At 51.6% G+C, this 18,831-nt stretch overlaps 1 protein-coding gene across 1 annotated transcript; it reads left to right on the top strand.

The window, feature by feature from the left end:
* The first annotated feature begins 6,563 nt into the window (after positions 1 to 6,563).
* On the top strand, positions 6,564 to 7,643 carry LOC149326233 (uncharacterized). The gene has a single exon (XM_089564509.1). The coding sequence runs from the start codon at positions 6,564 to 6,566 to the stop codon at positions 7,641 to 7,643; it is 1,080 nt and encodes a 359-aa protein (XP_089420635.1).
* The last annotated feature ends 11,188 nt before the right edge of the window (positions 7,644 to 18,831 follow it).

Genomic DNA, 18,831 nt, shown 5'->3' with positions numbered 1-18,831 from the left:
GGTCTTTTGGTTGAGGCATGAAACGCCTAAGGGTTGGCAATATGCGGTAAACCTGTATTTCTTGATTGAGAAACATGCGGGCCAGCATTTTACTTGTATCTTTGACATATAGGCTGGTGATTTGGGCTGTTTTGATAGCGTGCATGCTCTCCTGTGGTTTTCGTTTTATCTGTCAATTCACTATACACAACGTGGTTTGACTTCACTTGCACCAGTATAGTAATATCTAGTAGCAATAGTTCTGTGTACTCAGAAACTGTATTTACTTATCAAATCTTATCCTCTGTGCAGGCTCACAAGATGGTGGATGAAGGGGAGCGCAGTGCAACAATGATCATCAAATAAACCATCAAATGCTAAGTAGCTCCTTCTATGCGTGTCGTGCTTTTCGCTCTAAGGCAATCTTGAGGCTGCCTTTCGCATGCTTTTCACTAAACCATATGCCTGCTACAGCATAATGCACAAGCTGGAAGGTTCCACATAAATCTAGGGGGTTTTCTAATCACATTGCTATCAAAGAAAATGCGGTAGCGTTTAGGTTGCCTGCAACAGCGTCCACATTATGTTTTTGCGATTTTTCGGGGGGCTAAGCACCTGGTTGGAATCAGTTTATAGTATGCATAAGTTGTCACTTTCTAGAATGTACAGCCCGCCGCGGTGGCTCAGTGGTTATGGTACTCGGCTGCTGACCCGAAAGACGCGGGTTCGATCCCGGCCGCGGCGGTTGAATTTCTTTGGAGGAGAAATTCTAGAGGCCCGTGTGCTGTGCGATGTCAGCGCACGTTAAAGAACTCCAGGTGGTCGAAATTTCCGGAGCCCTCCACTACGGCGTCTCTCATAGCCTTAGTCGCTTTGGGACGTTAAAACCCCATAAACCAATAAACCAACCAATCTAGAATGTACGATTATCTGGATTATATGTGATTGTACTAATCCGATACGCTTATCCACCATAATTCATTTTCTGCGCTCTGCCTACTTCCTAAATTTTGGAGTTTGAAAGTTTTAGTGGTCCTCAGACCTTCAAATCTTAGCAGTGTTCTATGATTAGTCAACTGGTGGTCACAAGATGTTGATGACATCACAACCCTTCCAGTCGCATTCATTGATCCCTGGGGGTTCTCATACCACTGCTGGCACAGTGGTGCATTCGTTGAGCGATACACCAGTGCCTAGGTAGGTAGCTCGGCCACCAGTGCAGCTTGCAGAACCCAGGTTGCTCTTGCCGAGCTCCTCTAAAGTTCATGTGTAACCCCGTGATGGATTAAAGTGGGAACTGCATTGCATTTATTTGAATCAGTTTCATTGCTGAGTAGCATGGGGGGAAGGTAGCTCACAACTCATGGTGGCCAGGTTGTGACGATGTCACACAGTCATGTTATCTCTTTCGACCAGTCGAAGAATTTTGTGACAGAAACCGAAAATTTTTTCTGGGACAACAACCTAAATGCTACCGTATAAATATGCATGGCATAACAGCACTGGACACAAAGTGACAGACCAGCGAGAGCGTTAGCGAGTGTGTAACAGGGTTTTGTGGGCTACATACTGCTACAAACGACACAATACTACAAACGACATACTACTACAACAAACGACAAAAGACTGCAGACGACAAGACTGCAGACGACAAGACGACAAGACTACAGACGACAAGACTACAAACGACAACACTACAAACGACAAGATACTACAAACGACAGAGCATTGCAAGACGACAAGGTTCCATTATACGACAGGTTTGTTTCTTGTTGTATTTTTCTGTTGTTTTTTTCGACAGGGGAAAAGGAATTACGCAGCAACAGTCTCATATATCTCGATGGACACCCGTCAAAAGCGTGACACCCCTGCTGACAAGCTTCTGCTGACAGCCTTCTGTCGACAACGATGAGGCATTAAATGCTTTTAACCTTAATACTTCAATAGACCTCGTCTTTGAGAACCAAGCATTGGTGCAGCAAGTCTAGCATATAGCCATCTATTTCTCCGACCACAAAGCTTCCTTCATGACAATCAAGAACTGGTAGTGGAGTGTTTCTTGAAGAACGAATATGTGGGAAAAATAACAAGTTGTCAGTAATTGTACATAAGTGTCTTGCTCGAATTCTTTGCCTTAGTTTATCGGAAAGCTGAAACTGCTGATCAGCTGCGGTCAAATTTCGCATTAGGAAGTGATCTAATTTTCGGCAATTTTTTTCTCTCATACTTTTTCATCCCAACCTCTCAAGCAAATTTTAGCGCATACTTCTTTGTATAAGCAGTTAATGCATCAGGATTGATATAAATTCATATTTTAAAGCGCAGATCATTGGTCCCAGTTCCTGTGTTGAAGAGCGTCGTCGGCGGCGTAACCGACAGAGCGAACGAAGAGCACAGCGGCTGATGAAAGTGTGGCGGTATCGAAGAGAGCGCGCGTGGAAAAGAGAAGCAAGAGCATGAAAAGGAGAGCGGAGGTGGAGGGTACTGCAAGAGCGATGTTGCGTCTGTGGCGACGGCGGCGGATCGCAGTTCGCGCGCTGCCGACGTCTAAATCTAGAGCCGCCTCCCGTTCGGCCCTGCGTGTTTTGTCTGCGTGCGGTCGCCTGTGGTTCAAATACCGCCGGAGCTGCGCTCAAAAATCGCTTTACAGAGAAGCGCAGTCGTTGTCCAGTTTTTTTCCCTCGGAACACGACAAATCTGACGGGAAATGCGAGAGGAAGTTGGCAAAACAAAAATATGCTGCTGGTGATATTCGTGGAAGTATTGCCGCGAATGTTTTCAGTGTTTCTTTGTTCAATCTTCAAAGCTGCCGGCACGCCGCTTTATCGCTTTGTTTGTGGTGCAAGACGCGCCTAGATTTATCGTCGATTGATCGCATCCATGCGGAGCCGATTCTATGTTGTTCCTGAATGTTGTAGTAACTTTGTCAGCTTTTTCTCGAAAGTTCGCTATCAGCTTCAGAAAGAGCATGGCTGACAGCGGCCGGCATTCTGTTCGACGACCGCCGAGCTGCTACGCCGCCTCCGTGTGATTCAGTTCTCTGCGGGTGCAAGTCAGCCCAAATGAAAAGTTTCGTTTAGAAGCCATTCTCGCTGTTTTCCTATTCGCCGGACTGCAGACACCACTACGTGACCTCTGCTGGAGGTGCTGACCTGCTATCCTGCTATGCCCCTCATGATGGAACCAGCTGGCGCGCAGCCAACGCACGTCGTGCTTCGCCAGCCCCGTGAGCCACTGACTTTCCGTGGAGAACCACACGAAGATGTGGAAGACTGGATGGACATGCACGACCGTGCGGCAGCGCTGAACACCTGGGACGACAGCTCTAAGCTTCAAAACGTACATTTTGCACAGGACGGAAATGCCAGAACGTGGTTTGAGAACCACGAATCTTCCCTCATGACCTGGGCGACCTTCAAGAAGCAGCTACTGGGTACGTTCACTAGCGTCGTACGGAATGAAAGAGTGGAGGTCCTGCTGCAGTCATGAATTCAGCACCCAAACGAGGCCGTGACTGCGTATGTGGAACAAATGAAATGCCTTTTCAGGCGCTCCAACTCTGAAATGACAGAGGAAAAGAAGCTCAACTTTCTGATGCGTGGCGAAAAGGGGCAACTGTTCGCCAGTTTGATCCGAGGTCCTCCAAAAACCGTCGCCGAGTTTGTCGTTGAAACTTCTACCATTGAAAAGACCCTTGACGCCCGGACCCGTCACTACAACCGACCATTTCAAGTGCTGACGAAGAGCACCCCAGAACCCCAGAGCACCCCAGAACCCCAGAGCACCCCTGAGCAGCAGACTCAGGTGGCGTCGCTCACGGACATCATAAGTGAAGAAGTACAGCATGCACTTAGCTCCCTGTCACCGACGACTTCATCGGAAGGTAAAGCCGTGACCTACGCCGCCGCACTACGCAGTCCTCCCCCCCCCCCCCCCCCCCGACGAGACCCCCAAGCCCTCTTCGATGGGCACCAGCTCTACAAGAACGACGACTTCTAGCTCCTGCCTGCCCACCTTACGAGCGACGCAACGGAACTAGGAAATGCGACCAGTGGAAGGCTCCCGACAATCGCCCACGTTGTTTCCATTGTGGCCATGCAGGGCACATACTTCGTCACTGCTCGTACAGACGCATCGGCCTGCGAGGTTTCGCCAGCGACCACGGGAAATCGACGACTACCGGCGGAGAGGGGAGCACGTGTTGTCAAGCCGTCTTTCCCGCTCCCCGTCGCCGTCCACCGCACGTTTTGCATCACCGGGCCGCAGCTACGTCGCGGCTGTCCGAGGAAGGTCCCCTAGCCCCCGCAGGGGAAACTAAACAAAGCAACCTGTGGAGGTGAGGTTGCTTGCCGAGGAAAAGACGAAGATCCTCCAGTGACCACGCCGTATGAAGGCGTCGCACCAACTACGCCGACGCCGCATACATTGACAACCTCAACCACGACTCGAACCGCCTTCAAAAAGACTCCGCCATCAAGAAACGCTTCGACCACACGCCCCACCCACGATTCACGTACCAGACGAAGCCCTGACCCGACGCCGAGGACGACGTGCAAAGCCAGAGCTAGGACATCCGATTTAGAAGTGGTTATCGACGAAAGGAAAGTCAATGCTCTAGTTGACACAGGAGCCGATTATTCGGTGATGAATGGACCCTTCCCTGCGCAGCTGAGGAAAGTAACGACCGCCTGGGACGGCCCACAAATTCGCACCGCAGGGGGCCACCTCATTACACCATCAGGACGATGCACAGCGCGAGTGACTCTAAAGGGACATACATATATCCCGCGACCTTCGTAGTGCTACGACAATGTTCCCGTGAAGCGATCTTGGGCGTGGATTTCCTCAATGAGCATCAGGCGATCATCGACCTGCGATCCAAGCTGATCACACTTTCCACGGACGAGGCCATCCCTCTTCGATGAGAACTCCGGAACATCACGTTGCACTTAGTGTCCTGGAGGAACAAGTGAGTGTCCCACCCCGCTCCAACGTCATCGTAGGCGCCACGGAAGCGAATAGCACTGAAGCCATTATCGAGAGGAACATGCAATTGCTTCTCGACCAAGGAATCGGCATCGCAAGAGGCATCGCACATTTCCGCAAAGGACAAGCCGAAGTACTGCTTGTTAACTTCAGCGAAGAATGCCGGCACGTTACCAGAGGAACGGCGATTGTTTTCCTCGACGAAATATCCGACGTACGAGACTTCTTCGCTCTTTGCCACCCATCCGTAGAAGATTCGCCTGACCAATAGAACTCGCCCACCTTCGACATAAACCGAGCCCTGCCCCGGAACAGACAAGACCAGCTCCGCAATCTCCTTCGAAGCTACAGCGAGTGCTTCTCGTCATCACCGAAGGTCCGAGAAACGTCGATTGCCAAGCATCGCACTATAACCGACCAGCACGCCCGACCTCTCCGCCAGAACACCTGCCGAGTGTCGCCGCGAGAACGACAAGCCACTCGGGACCAAGTGAAAGAAATGCTTCGCGACGACGTCAACCAAGCTTCAAAGAGCCCCTGGGCGGCACTGGTTTTAGACCGCAGCTCTTGGGCTCCCATTCCTGCGTTTCGCGGCGTCGCCATTGTCCCCTGTAGCCAGCAGTGGACACCTTAGTCGCGCTTTAAGCTGCGAAACCAATGGGGCGTTTATGGGGTTTGTATATAACATCCCAAGGCGACGCAGGCTATGAGAGAAGCCGTAGTTAAGGGCTCCGGAAATTTCGACCACCTGGGGTTCGTTAACCCACGCTGACATCGCACAGTACACGGGCCTATCAAATTTCGCTTCCATCGAAATTCAGCCACCGCGGCCGGGATCGAACCCGCGTCTTTCGGGTCAGCAGCCGAGCACCATGACCACTTAGCCACCCCGATGGCCAAAAAACCATGATGCGGGAGCTTGGAAAGCAGAGGGTAAAATTGGTAAATTGGTTTTTGAGGGAAGGAAATGGTGCAGAATCTGTCTCACACATCTCGGTGGACACCTGAACCAGAGGGAAGGCGCATAACTGCCATCTTGGAACAGTGGACACCTCAATCGTGCTTTAAGCTACGTGGTGGTAGATGTGCGCTGCATCCGTTGGCCATTGAAAACGTTCTGCCAGAAACGCGGCTCTGAAGCCGTAGGCCCGTAAGCGTTCGTTATGTTCATTGGCGTTGGCGTTGACAATCTTTTACACTCCGATCATTTTAAGGAAAGTAAGTGCGCATAACTGGCTCCCTGTGTCAGTGGACGCCTGTATCGCGTTTATAGGTACGCGGGGTAATTAGAGAGAAATGTGGGCGGTATGCGTTAGCGGTGACAAAGGTGATCGAACTCTCGCGATCAACCATTAACTGCCACCTGCCAGGGTGACGGAGTGGGCGGGGATTTTATTGTATATATAAAGACAAATAGGAATTTCCTACCACTTATGCAGGAGGGTGTATCGGTGACCGCTAAAACTGTACGGTGCACGCCAGCCAGTCTGGCAACGTGCTCGGGCACTTCCGGTGAGCGGGCAATAAACGTCAGTTTCCTGTATACGTCGGTTTCCTGTATACGTGGTGTCAGAAGTGACCAGCTCCCGCGCCAAAAAATGACGGAGCTTCCTCCTCCAGAGCCGTTATGTTTCGGAGATAATGTGGCGGACAACTGGACTCGATTCAAGCATCGGGTAGAACTCTACTTCATCGCCACTGAGTCAACAGAACCAGGAAGACAACGCAGCAACGCCCAGAAAGACGCCATTTTGCTTCACCTCGCCGGTCAAGAGGCAATAGATGTTGACAACACCTTCGATCTTACCACTGAAGACAAGAAGGACTACGACAAGCTAGTGCAAGCTTTTGGAGCCTACTGCCTACCGCAGAGCAATGAGACGTTCGAGCGCTACGTGTTCCGGAACCGCACGCAAGCCGAAGGTGAGCCGTTCGAGCACTTCTATCGAGACCTGCAATTGAAATCGAAGACCTGCAATTTTGACACCCTTCGGGAATCGATGCTGCGTGACCAAATAGTGTACGGCACATCTAGTAAGACGCTGAGGGAAAAGCTTCTAGCCAAAAAGGACTTGGCACTCACCGCAGCAGTCGAGTGGGCAAAGGCTGAGGAAATCGCGGCCGCACAAAGCAAAGTGTGGAGTGAAGACAAAAGCGTCGACGCAGTGGGTGAAGAAAAAAACAAGCATCAGCAGCACAGGAACGACGCGCTAGGTTACGGCAAAGGGAGACACCAAGAAAAGAAATGCGGCTACTGCAACCGCTCGCATAGGCCTCGCGAGTGTCCAGCATATGGGAAAAAATGTGCCAGGTGCGGAAGGCAGAATCATTTCGCAGTTTTCTGCAAAGCAAGAGGAGCGGATGTTAACGTGGTTGCCGAGCGGCCGGATGACGACGACGGCTTTACCATGCTGCACGTATCTACAGCGTGCAAGAAAGCGAGCGCTGCTGATGCGCGCGACTGCGAGGTAGCGACTCGTATTTCGGGACGGGAAGTGCGGCTGAAAGTCGACACCGGCGCGCAGGCCAACCTGCTGCCGCGCGGCTTGTTTGAAGCCCTGGGAACCAAGCAGCAGCCAGAGCCAGCCAGGGCCGTACTACGCAGCTACGGCGGGAATGAAATCGTGCACATGGGAAAGGTATGCCTCCCGGTTCGGAAGGCGCCGACGCTCGACTAGTGGAATTCTTTGTTGTGAAGAAGGGCCGTCAGGCGATCTTGGGACTGCACGCTTGTGAGCAGTTTGGTCTTGTCAACAGAATCAGAGCAGTAAAAAAAGATGAGGCTTTGTCCGAGTGCGTTCGCCGGCAGTACCCCAAGTTGTTCACGGGCATCGGAAAAACTGAAGCGGGAATACAGCATGACTCTTCAAGATGGCGCCCGTCCAGTCGCCGAGCCAGCGCGGCGGGTACCTCACGCAATTCGATCGCGGCTGAAAGAAGAGCTTGATCGCCTGGAGGCTGCAGGCATCATTGCCAAGGTGCGAGAGCCATCTGACTGGGTAAGCCCGCTTGCTATTGCTCGAAAGAAGAATGGCCAACTTCGCGTTTGCATAGACCCCAAAAAAGTGAACGAGGCTTTGAAGAGGGAACAATTTCAGCTTCCGCGCAGGGAAGAGATCGAAAGTGAACTGGCAGGAGCGAAATATTTCAGCACGCTTGACGCCAATAGTGGATTCCACCAAATACCGCTTGATGACATGTCCTCGAGAATTTGCACATTTAGCAGTCCATTTGGAGGTTACCGGTTCCTAAGGCTGCCTTTTGGTATTTCATCGGCTCCAGAGATATTTCAAAGGACAATGACAGAGATTTTCGACGGACTACCAGGGGTACGCATCTACATCGATGACATTTTGGTTTGGGGTGCCTCATGGGAAGAGCACCATGAAAGACTGTACAGAGCCTTGGAAACGGCCAGTGCTGCTGGCCTAACTCTTAATTGAGACAAATGTAGGTTCGGAGTGAAACAGATCGACTTCCTTGGAGACAGAATAAGTGAACAAGGCATCAAACCAAACCCAGAACTGGTAGAGTGCCTAGCCCATTTCCAGAAGCCAGCTACGAAAAAGGAAGCCCAGAAGCTACTTGGAGCAGTCAACTATTTCAGCAAGTACATGCCGAACTTAGCAAGTAAGACACAATCACTTCGTGGTCTGTTGCGGGAGGACTCTGTCTTTGAATGGACTAGAGCGCACGACATCGAGTGGGCCAGTCTAAACGAAATGCTCACGCAAGCTCCTGTACTTGCCATATTTGATCCATCTTTACCTACAAAGCTGTCCACTGACACATCCTCCTTTGCATTGGGTGCAGCCCTTTCCCAGCAGCATGGTAGCGACTGGCGGCCTGTGGGCTTTGAGTCAAGGGTCCTGAGAGAGACTGAGCGCGGATACGCACAGATTGAAAAGGAAGCCCTTGGAATAGTGTTTGGCTGTGAGAAGCTTAATGAGTTTGTCTTGGGCCGAAGAATCGCTATAGAGACCGATCACAGTCCATTGATATCTATCTCGAAGAAAGGACTCGGAGGCATCCCGCCTCGACTTCAAAAGCTCTTCCTGCGAGTGCTGAAATACGACTACCAGGTGCAATTTGTTCCTGGGAAGAAACTGGTTATTGCTGACATTCTTTCCAGGATGCAAGGGAAATGCTTGTCAGATAACTTCTCAGATGACTTGGAAGTACACGCCATAAGTGTCTTGGAAGATCGGGTGAGCAAGAGAACAATGAACAAATTGAAAGATGCCATGGCTAGGGACCCGGAGCTGCAGCAAATCATGGCAAAACTGCAGGCGTCACAGTCTTTGAACGGGGAGTGGAAAACGCACACCAGTCAACTGTCAGTGGTGGAAGGTGTGTTGTTGAAAGGTACAAAAGTTGTCATTCCTTCCGAGCTTCGAAAAGAAATGCTTTGTCGGTTGCGTCAAGGGCATCTGGGCATAGCGAAGTGCACATCACGAGCACGCAGCCTCATGTACTGGCCCAGGATGGCAGCTGAAATAAGAGAAATGGCTGAGCGGTGTCCGACTTGTCAGATACATGCTTACAAACAGCCTGCTGAACCTCTGCTGTTACGGAATACGCCCAGTCGCCCCTGGTACATGGTGAGACCTGACTTGTGCGAGCATGCTGGGAAGCATTACCTTGTGTACGATGCCTACTCTAACTATCCTGAGGTGGAGGAGTTGAACGGCACCAAAACTACTGAGGTCATAAACAAACTATCTCGGATATTTGCACGTTATGGCATCCCCCACGAAGTCTGCACTGATAGAGGTCCCCAATTCACAGCCAAGGAATTTAAAGACTTTGCAGTGATGTTTGACTTTTGAACACATCATTTCCAGCCCTTATTATCCGAAATCGAATGGACTCGCAGAGAAAGGCGTACAAATAATCAAGAGGCTACTCAAGAAGGCAGGATCATCAAAGGAGTTTTGGCTTGGCCTCCTCAACTATCGTGCGTCTCCGCTGGAAGACGGTGTCTCACCATCCAAGTATTTCATGGGTCGCGAGAGCAGAACGCCGCTCCCGGACCCCTGCTCGGATTCAGCTCAGCAGCTCTCAAAACCTCGAAAACATAAGCAGGATACGAACAAAGGACAGCAGCTCCCACCATTGCAGCCCGGAGACAGCGTTCGGATTAGGTCTGGAAGCAAGTGGGGCACAAAAGCTATAATTTTAGATCTTGTGCCCCCCCCCCCCCCGATCATACAGAGTAATAACAGAGGATGGAAGCGAATTTAGAAGAAACCGTCAAGACTTGCGAAAAACGAGAGAGGTTTGCAACCCAACATCACAACAGCTTCCTCCTACAGGACGCAACGCTGGAGACGTGGAAAGTCGCCCAGCGTTGCAGAGAGCGACAAGACCCCAACAGGCCCTCATGCGTGTTGACACTCCGTTACCGAATGCAAGATCAACAGCCCCAGCAAGGGAGCTGTGTACACCACCTAGACTACTAAGACCGCCTACTGCATCCTCGCCAGCAGCAGGAGAAAGGGGTTCCGCAGAGTTCGTTCCTCTCACTCCTAGACCAGCTGGAGTGTTGGGTGCAACCGAACCAAACGTGTCGCCCAAGCAACAAACACGGGAGCAGCCAGCGTTGCAACCTCGAGGGGGAGCAGCAGAGGCTGCTACAGAACACACTACATCCTCTGGACCGACTAGAGTGGTTGGTGCAGAACTAAGACGGTCCTCAAGACTCAGAAGGCCTCCCCGCCGATTGGCCTACCAGAATTAAGACGCCCCGTCCTGCATATCACCCGCTCCCTATTGTGAAGGACTTGCTCTATGATCACCTTCTCAATGTTTCAACAAAAGAGGATGTATCGGTGACCGCTAAAACTGTGCGGTGCACGCCAGCCAGTCTGGCAACGTGCTCGGGCACTTCCGGTGAGCGGGCAATAAACATGGGTTGTTTCATGGCTACCGCACGTGTCGGTCTCCTGTATACAGAGGGCATCCCGTTGTTTTCACTCGTTACTCTTCCCACGGCTGTGACAACCTCGCGAAAAAAATTCAGGGGGCACTTTGACTGTCTAACGTGCGCAGAGGCGACAGCGTTTTCCGCACCACTTTGAGTGCCTCTGTGGTACTGGTGACGTCAATGCTGGGTGACGTCACACATAATGACTAATTATTAAGTAATGACAAATTATTAATTAATGGCTAAATACAGATTAATGACTAAATACTAAATAACTGCTAATTAATGACGCTTAAGCTTCGCCTTTAGAAGTGGAACGCGACAGCGTGTTGTAGCCTGCCAGGGAGTCCACGGAAACTCCAACACCCGTTCGGCGCGATGACTTGCCCTTTGAACGCAACGGTTTCTGAGGAAAGGAAATGGCGCAGTAATTCTCTGCCATCTCGGTGGGCACCTGAACCGCACCATACAGGAAGGGAGGAAGTGGGAGTGAAAGAAGAAAGAGAAAGAGGGACCGTAATGAAGAAAATGAAAATTGTATTTCGGGAAAGGAAATTACGCTGTAACTGCCTCACATATCTCGGTGGACACCCGTCAAAAGCGTGACACCTCTGCTGACAGCCTTCTGTCGACAACGATGAGGCATAAAGGCTTTCGCCTTAATACTTGCATAGACCTCGTCTTTGGGAGCCAGGCATTGGGGCAGTAAGTCGAGCATATATCCATCTATTTCTCCCACCGCAAAGCTTCCTTCACGACAATCAACTCTTAGGGGAGTGTTTCTTGACGAAGGATTATATGTGAAAAATAACAAGTTTTCTATTATTGTGCATACATGTCTAGCTCGAATTCTTTGCCTCAGTTTATCGAAAAGCTGAAACTGCTGATCAGCTGCGCTCAAATTTCGCATTACAAAGTAATGTAATCGTCGGGAAGGGAAGGAAGGAAGGATAACTTTATTTGGCTCTAGCACAAGTGCTTTTTTTTATGTGGTCAGATGAGTCCATCCGCAACGGTCGGTTGCCCCTATTCCAGGGCTCCGCTGGATGCTGCCGTCAGCTGAGCTCGCCGTATCAAACCGATCTGGTCATCGCGGCAGTCGCTGGAGAGCAGACCCTCCCATTGCTCCACACTGGGGTTTTGTATAACTGGGACGATGTCGACTTTCTGACATGCCCATGTGATGTGATACAGTGTAGGTTTTTCATGGCACCACGGACAATTGTGTGCGTAAAGTGTGGGGTGAATTTTACTTAGTGTGTTTAGATTTGGATATGACCCCGTTTGCAGTTGTCTCCATGTGACAGCCTCTTCTTTGTTTAAAGATTTGTGCGGTGGTGGGTACCGCATCCTGCTGCCTTTGTAGTTGTTGAGTATGGCCGAGTATTCCTGAGGTACTGGCAGGGATTCCTCAAGGTCGTTGACGTTGGATGCTCGGTAGTTAGTATATCCTCGAGCTATCCTGTCTGCCTCTTGGTTTCCTGCCACCCCCGTGTGCCCCGGTACCCAGATGATCTTATGTTTGATCGGCTTGTGTGGTTTTGCATGTGTTTGTTGCGTCTTGCAGTCTACAGAGCGGAGTATGCGGAGCGCTCTGTGACCTACTCTGCCGCAAAGATAGTTGCGGCAGGCTGCTTGTGAATCAGTAAGAATTGTCAGTGACCGCCCAGTCCGATAGCCCTCCGCTGCCGCTAGAGCGACGGCCGCTTCTTCAGCCTCAGCTATCGTGCAGTCTTGCAGGGAGGCGCTGGTAATCTCGTGTAATTCCGAGTTGACTACAGTTGCCACTGCGTTGTTGGTGCATTGTCCCCTAGTCATGGCATATGTGGCAGCGTCGACATACACTGTTGTATCCTGGGATGCGTGTGTTTTCTGTAAGCGGTCAGCCCTTGCCTCTCTTCGGTCTTTGTGGAGGTTCGGGTCCATGTTTCTTGGTATTGGTGCCACCCTGAGCGTGCTGCGGTACTCATCGGGGATCGTTTTAGTTCTCAATATTTCTCGAATTTGTTCGGTGTAGCCCAGTTTCTTTAAAAGAACTCTGCCTGTGGAGGTCTGCTGTAGTCTGCGCATTTGGGCAACATGCTGCGCTTCCCGTAATTCCTCGAACGTGTTGTGCAGTCCCAAGGCTAAGAGCTTTTCAGTTGATGTGTTATGGGGTAGCCGAAGCGCGGTTTTATACGCTTTGCGTAAAATCGCGTCCGCCTGTTGTATTTCACTTTTGATATGACTGTAGTAGGGGAGACTGTATGTCGCCCGGCTGACCACTAGGCACCTGACCAGCTTGAGTGAGTCTTCTTCGCGCATGCCATGACGTCTGTGTGAGATGCGCGTAATCATGCGGGCCACTTGAAGTGTAGATGCCTTTAATAGCGCAAGGGTGTGAGTACAGCGTTGATTTGACTGTATCCACATCCCTAGTACCCGTATGAGTGTCTTCTCTGGTATTGGTTCTCCTTCGAGGTAAACTTGTAGTCGAAGTTCTTTACTGGTAGGGACTGTTCGGTTCCGTTTTCCTCTCCAAACCCGTAAGAGCTCAGATTTTTCGGTCGAGCATGCTAGCCCTCTTGCTTTGACATAGTTTTCAACGCAGGTGGCCGCTTCTTGTAGCCTATCCTCTTTCTCGCCGAGTGAGCCAGTGTTAGTCCATATTGTGATGTCGTCGGCATAAATGGCATGGTGGATATCGTCAATTTCTTTTAGTTGCTTCGCCAGTCCGATCATGGCCACGTTGAATAGCGTGGGTGAAATGACCGACCCTTGAGGTGTTCCCTTGTTAGGCGTTCGAAACTTCTCGGACCGAAGTTCTCCTATACCGATGGTTGCAGTTCTGTTGGATAGAAATGCTTTGACGAAGCTGTGAATCCTGCGCCCGCAGTTCAGGTTGTCCAGGCCCGTAAGGATTGCTTCGTGGCTCACATTGTCAAAAGCCCCTTTGATGTCAAGGGCCATTATCACGTTTTCTCCGTCCCGAGGAACGTTCCGAAGTACACCTTCATATAATTGGAGGAGTACGTCTTGAGCTGATAATTTTGCTCTAAAGCCGAACATGCTGTGAGGGATCAGTTCGTTGTCTTCCATGTAGTTTTGAAGTCTCTGCGTTACCACTCGCTCGTATAGTTTTCCCAGGCATGACGTAAGCGAGATCGGCCTGAGGTTTTCTATCTGCAGTTTCTTGCCTGGCTTGGGTATCATCACCACTTCAGCATGTTTCCACTCCTCGGGGACAGTTTCAGCTTCCCAATGTTTGTTTAGGAAGTCTGTCAGTTCAGCGACCAGCGCATCGCTGAGGTTGCGGATGAGTGCGTTGTTTATTTTATCCGCTCCCGCGGCCGTATTTCTGGTGGTGTTTCGCATGGCCGCGTAGACCTCTTCTCGTGTGATGGGTCTGTCCAGATTAGCGTTATCGTCTCCCCGGTACTCCCCTGTATAGGTCGGCGGGTTCGTGCTGCCAAAGCATTTGGCGCGCAATCTGTCGAGGAGTTCCGAGTCAGTGCCCTCGAACTGGTGAATGAACCGGTATATGGATTTATTGTTTTCAGCTTTTGTCTTTGTCGGATCGAGGAGCGCTCTAAGGATACGCCAAGTCCGTGTCGTGCTTAGCGTCCCACTAAGGGAATCGCTGAATTGTTGCCAATTTTGTTTTGCCAGCTGTGTGGCGTATTCCTCTGCTTTCGCTGTAATTTCGGCGATTTTAAGCTTGAGTTTCCTGTTATGTTTTTGTTTTTTCCATCTCCTGGTGAGACTGCGCCTAGCATCCCAAAGCTTGAGCAGCCGACCGTCCACCTCGGGTGTTTCCGCTGTTCGGTTTATGGTTTTGGTGTACTTGTCTTGCGTATCCCTTAGCATGCTTCCCCATTCCTCTAACGACTGTATGCCATTCTCGGTAAGGTTGCTGTCGCATGCTTCGCGGAACGCATTCCAGTCCGTTATTTTTGCCGCGCCCAACTGGCGTCTCAGCCTGTCTGAGGTTACTTGCGTCTTGAGTATGTAGTGGTCGCTGCCTAAATTTTCCAATAGGTTCTCCCATTGTGTTTGTCCGAGTCCTCTTACGAATGTGAGGTCGGGGCAGGTGTCGATGCTGACGCTATTTCCAATTCTGGTAGGGGTTGCTGGGTCCGTGAGTAGGTTGCAGTTGAAGTTATCTGCAACCTCGGCAAGCGTTTTGCCTTTAATGGTGGCCTTTTGGTACCCCCAGCTCTTGTCCATGGCGTTGAAATCCCCCAAGATGATTAACGTGTTGTTTTTCGCTAGTCTGTGGACACCGTGAAAAAGTTCAAAAAATTTTGCTTTTCTTTGCTTCGGGGGGCTGTACACGTTGACGATGAATACACTTCCCCCTTTCCTTTTCTTTTTCGGTACGATCTCTACAATCACATGCTCAATGTCAGTGTCGGGTATGCTGTCGTGATTGATGGCTATCACTGCCTTGCTCACTAAGATGGCTGTCTTTCCCGTCATGTGGCTGTCGTAGCATGTGTATCCCGTGAGAGTGGGTGTCGCGCCCGTTTCTTGAAGTGCGATAACATCAGGTGGTGTTAGCTGCGTCTGAATGAATTGTTTGATGAGGCCTTGTTTCTTGCGATAGCCTCTGCAGTTCCATTGCCATATGTCTAAGATGTCTTGTTTGCTGTGGTTCGTGTTAGCCATGATTTAGGTTCTTGAGCTTGTGCAATTGCCCGTTCCCTGGGAAGTAGATGGATTGGCGAGAGCTGCTAACGCAGGACGGTTGTAGGCCTTTTCCTTAATGTTCTCTGTGTGTTTTTGTTTGCGGAAAGCACTCCGTAGCTCTGCTAGTTGTCCTTGTACCTGATGCATTGTCTGTTGCATCATTTGTTGCACCATTTGTTGCATCATCTGTTGTATTTCCGCTTTGAAGTTTGAGCGTTCCTCATCGCTCATCTGCAACGAGGAGTTCGTTTGTGTAGCGTTCGACAGCGGGTGGCAGTTGGATTTTAGGTCTTGAACTATCTTTGTGAGTTCCGCAATTTGGCGTTCCAACTCATTCTGTTTAACGCGAGCAAGTTCTAGTTCGCGCTTAAGTGCTGCTTTCTCTGCGTCTCCATGTTCAAGGTCACGGTTGTTTGCGTTGTTTGTATTGGTGTTGAATTTGTTACCAGTCCCACCCGAATGTGGAGCAAACCCGGGAGCATCGGCTCTCCAGCTCACCTTGTTGCTGCTTTTCTGGGCGGACCCGGTGTCTTCGTTCTTCCGGTGCTGGTTCCCGGCATTCGTCCCCGCAGGGGGTGGCAGGGGGGGAAACGAATGGGACCGCGAGCGATGCCGTGATGAGCGGGATCCCGAGCGGCTCCGTGATGTGTCTCCCTCCGAGCTGAACCACCGCGGCCGTCTGCTGCGGTCACCGCGGCTGCGGCGTCTGCTGTCGCGTCCGCCGCTGTTGCTGGCGTTTTCACCTGTAGCGTTGCTGAGGGCGGTCTTGGTTTGCTGCCTTCTGACTTTCTTGAGTCGTTCGCGGCAGTCCTTCGACCCGGTAGGGTGGGCCTCACCACAAATTACGCACTTTGGAGTGCAGGAATGTCCAGTCGGCGGGTTTTGCGTTCCGCACTGGCTACACGCGCGCACATTAGGTGTGGGGCACACGTCGGAGCGGTGGCCTTGCTGGAAACACACATAACACACTTGTCTCGTGGGGCGGTACGGGTAGCATGCCGTCTCGCCCCCGTAGTAGATAACATATTTTGGGACAATGGGACCGTCAAAGGTGATGACGGCCGTCTTGGTTTTTCCTAACATCCGGGCGCTGAGTATGGTGACTCCTTGGGTGCGCACTCGTAAATGGGCCTTGAGTTCTTCCGGTGTCGTCCCGGGATCAATTCCATGTATCACGCCACGTTGGACATCGTCCGGCGCGGCCACGTAGGTGTTCATCTCAAATGCGCGTCCCGCAAAGGTGAGGCTGGTAATGCGTCTCACGAGTTGGGCAGCTGATTCATGTGGGGTGCTTACGATAATGATGTTAGATCCTGGCCGGAGCCATATGATGAAATCTTCGTCTTTGCATTGTTGGTTGCACGCTGCAACTACAGCGCGGGCTACCTGGTGGGTGTGAAGCTGTCTGACAGCAAGTCCTTTCTTCGGTCGAATGATAATTTTGAAATCGTTCTTAGGGAGCGGAGGCAGCCTGCGCCTTGGCTGGTGTCCTGTTCCTTGTCCGTTGGCGTTTCTGCCGGCGGCGGCTGGCCCTCCGTCGGTTGGGGTGAGTTGAGTTGAGTTGTCTTCGCCGGGGTTGTTTTGGGTGGTCGAATTGTTCCCCGCAGCGATCCGTCTGCTTTTCCTCTGGAGTTTCTTCTGGCGTTTGGACAATGCCAATTCCCAGCTGGCGTCGTTGTTGTAAGGGTTGGGCGGCTCCTGCGTGGCGGACGCCGCGTCAGCGTTGCTCACCGGGCTCTCGGAGTCAGTGGTGTTGAGGTCGTCCTCATCCATCTCCTGGGCGTCCGGTAAGTTTTGGGGCAATCCTTCCATGGTCTGATCGAATGTGTCGTTCGCAGAGCGGGGTCGATTTCAGGCCGCACCACCGCTGCCTTGTCAGGCCTACTGGCCCATGTATTCCCGTAGGCGAAGATGCCCTGCCGGTAGGCTCGGCGAGACGCCGTCCGAATCGCAGAGTCAAGTCCGATGAGGAGCCAAAATTTGGTCCTACCGTTCGGAACCTGGTGTCCAGGTGGGGCAGCTTGTGAGTTCTTTCAGCTCCAAATAAAATCTGGTGGCGCTGTGGATTGGTACGGTTCGGAATGGTCAAAAACTGCGGAGGCAATGCGACACACGTCCGCACCTCTCGGCAGCCATGACGGATCTCCTAATCGTCGGCAATTTTTTCCAAGTGAGAAAGAAAGACGGCGCACATCGACTCTGCGTTGATTACCACCGCTTGAACATCACAAAGAAGGACGTCTACCCCCTCCCCCGCATCGATGACACTCTGGACCGGCTGTGCAACACCAGCTATTTCTCATCGATGCACCTTGTGGGGACACCTTCGTCCCCTGCGTTTGCTTTCCCGCAACGCACTAGTTTCCTGTGGTTAGTTTTCCCGCAATGCACTCCCCTTAGCTGTGTTTAACTAACAGGGGAGGGCGCTCGCGTCGCAGCTACACCAGCGCCACGGACGGCGTTTTGCTGCGCGCTCGCGGGGAGCGACGGGCTCTCTTCTGCTTGTCGTGTGGAAACATGTTCCCCTCAGCTCGTCCCGTCCGGCCTCGGAGATATTCCCTCTGCCCTACCGAGGGCGAACCTTCGCTCGTAACCGTGCTAGTGAGTCGGACATCCTCGATTCCTTAGTGTATTTTGTTGCTAGCTGGCGTTATTGTTGTTATAGCAATAAATGCCTTCTTTGTGTCAGCCAGTGTGTCGTTCCTTTGTTCCCGCAGAGCACGGCCCGCCGTGGTTGGCGTGCGCTCGGTAGCGCTCGCGACCACGGGGTGGGGTCCGCGCGGTTTTGAACTGTGTCAGCCGCGGTTAAACGGGGAAAACGGATTATATCTCCCCAATTTTCAACCCCATATCTGGCAGCCCAAAGTGGGGCCTGCTCTTGGAACATTGGACGACTGTCTGTTCGGTTCGAGGAACGCTCTTTGTCCGGATTTGACAAGTGGTAGGCCTATTGTGAATTTTGATCGGTAGGACCTGCGGCATGCTTTCTTGAGTGCGGGGTGTATTGCGCTGCAGCATGTTTGAACTTTTCGACATGCTCAGCATGTTTTTTTTTTGTCATGTTTTTCTTCCTGGAGTTGCTTCAAGAACCACTTGGTCCGCATCGAGGGAGCGCGAGGCCTAGCGCCCGCGGAGTCGCCGAGCCCGAAGCGAGTGAGTACGGAAGCCGCGTGGGTGGTCCGAGTTTTCTGTACATATTTTCTCGCTGTCTCTTTTTCGACTCTGGGAGTCGCGGCTCCTGGAGCCGGGTGGCCTGGGGCCACGGGTGCCGC

The sequence above is a fragment of the Amblyomma mixtum genome, chromosome 10 (assembly GCF_055824585.1).
Source record: "Amblyomma mixtum isolate Tamu chromosome 10, ASM5582458v1, whole genome shotgun sequence".
Classification (NCBI taxonomy): Eukaryota; Metazoa; Arthropoda; class Arachnida; order Ixodida; family Ixodidae; genus Amblyomma; species Amblyomma mixtum.
This window is presented reverse-complemented; position numbering and strand designations above follow the sequence as displayed.

Bases quoted from the DNA above. Each gene is read 5' to 3' on its own strand.
- LOC149326233 (XM_089564509.1), top strand. From the start codon at position 6,564: ATGACGGAGCTTCCTCCTCCAGAGCCGTTATGTTTCGGAGATAATGTG.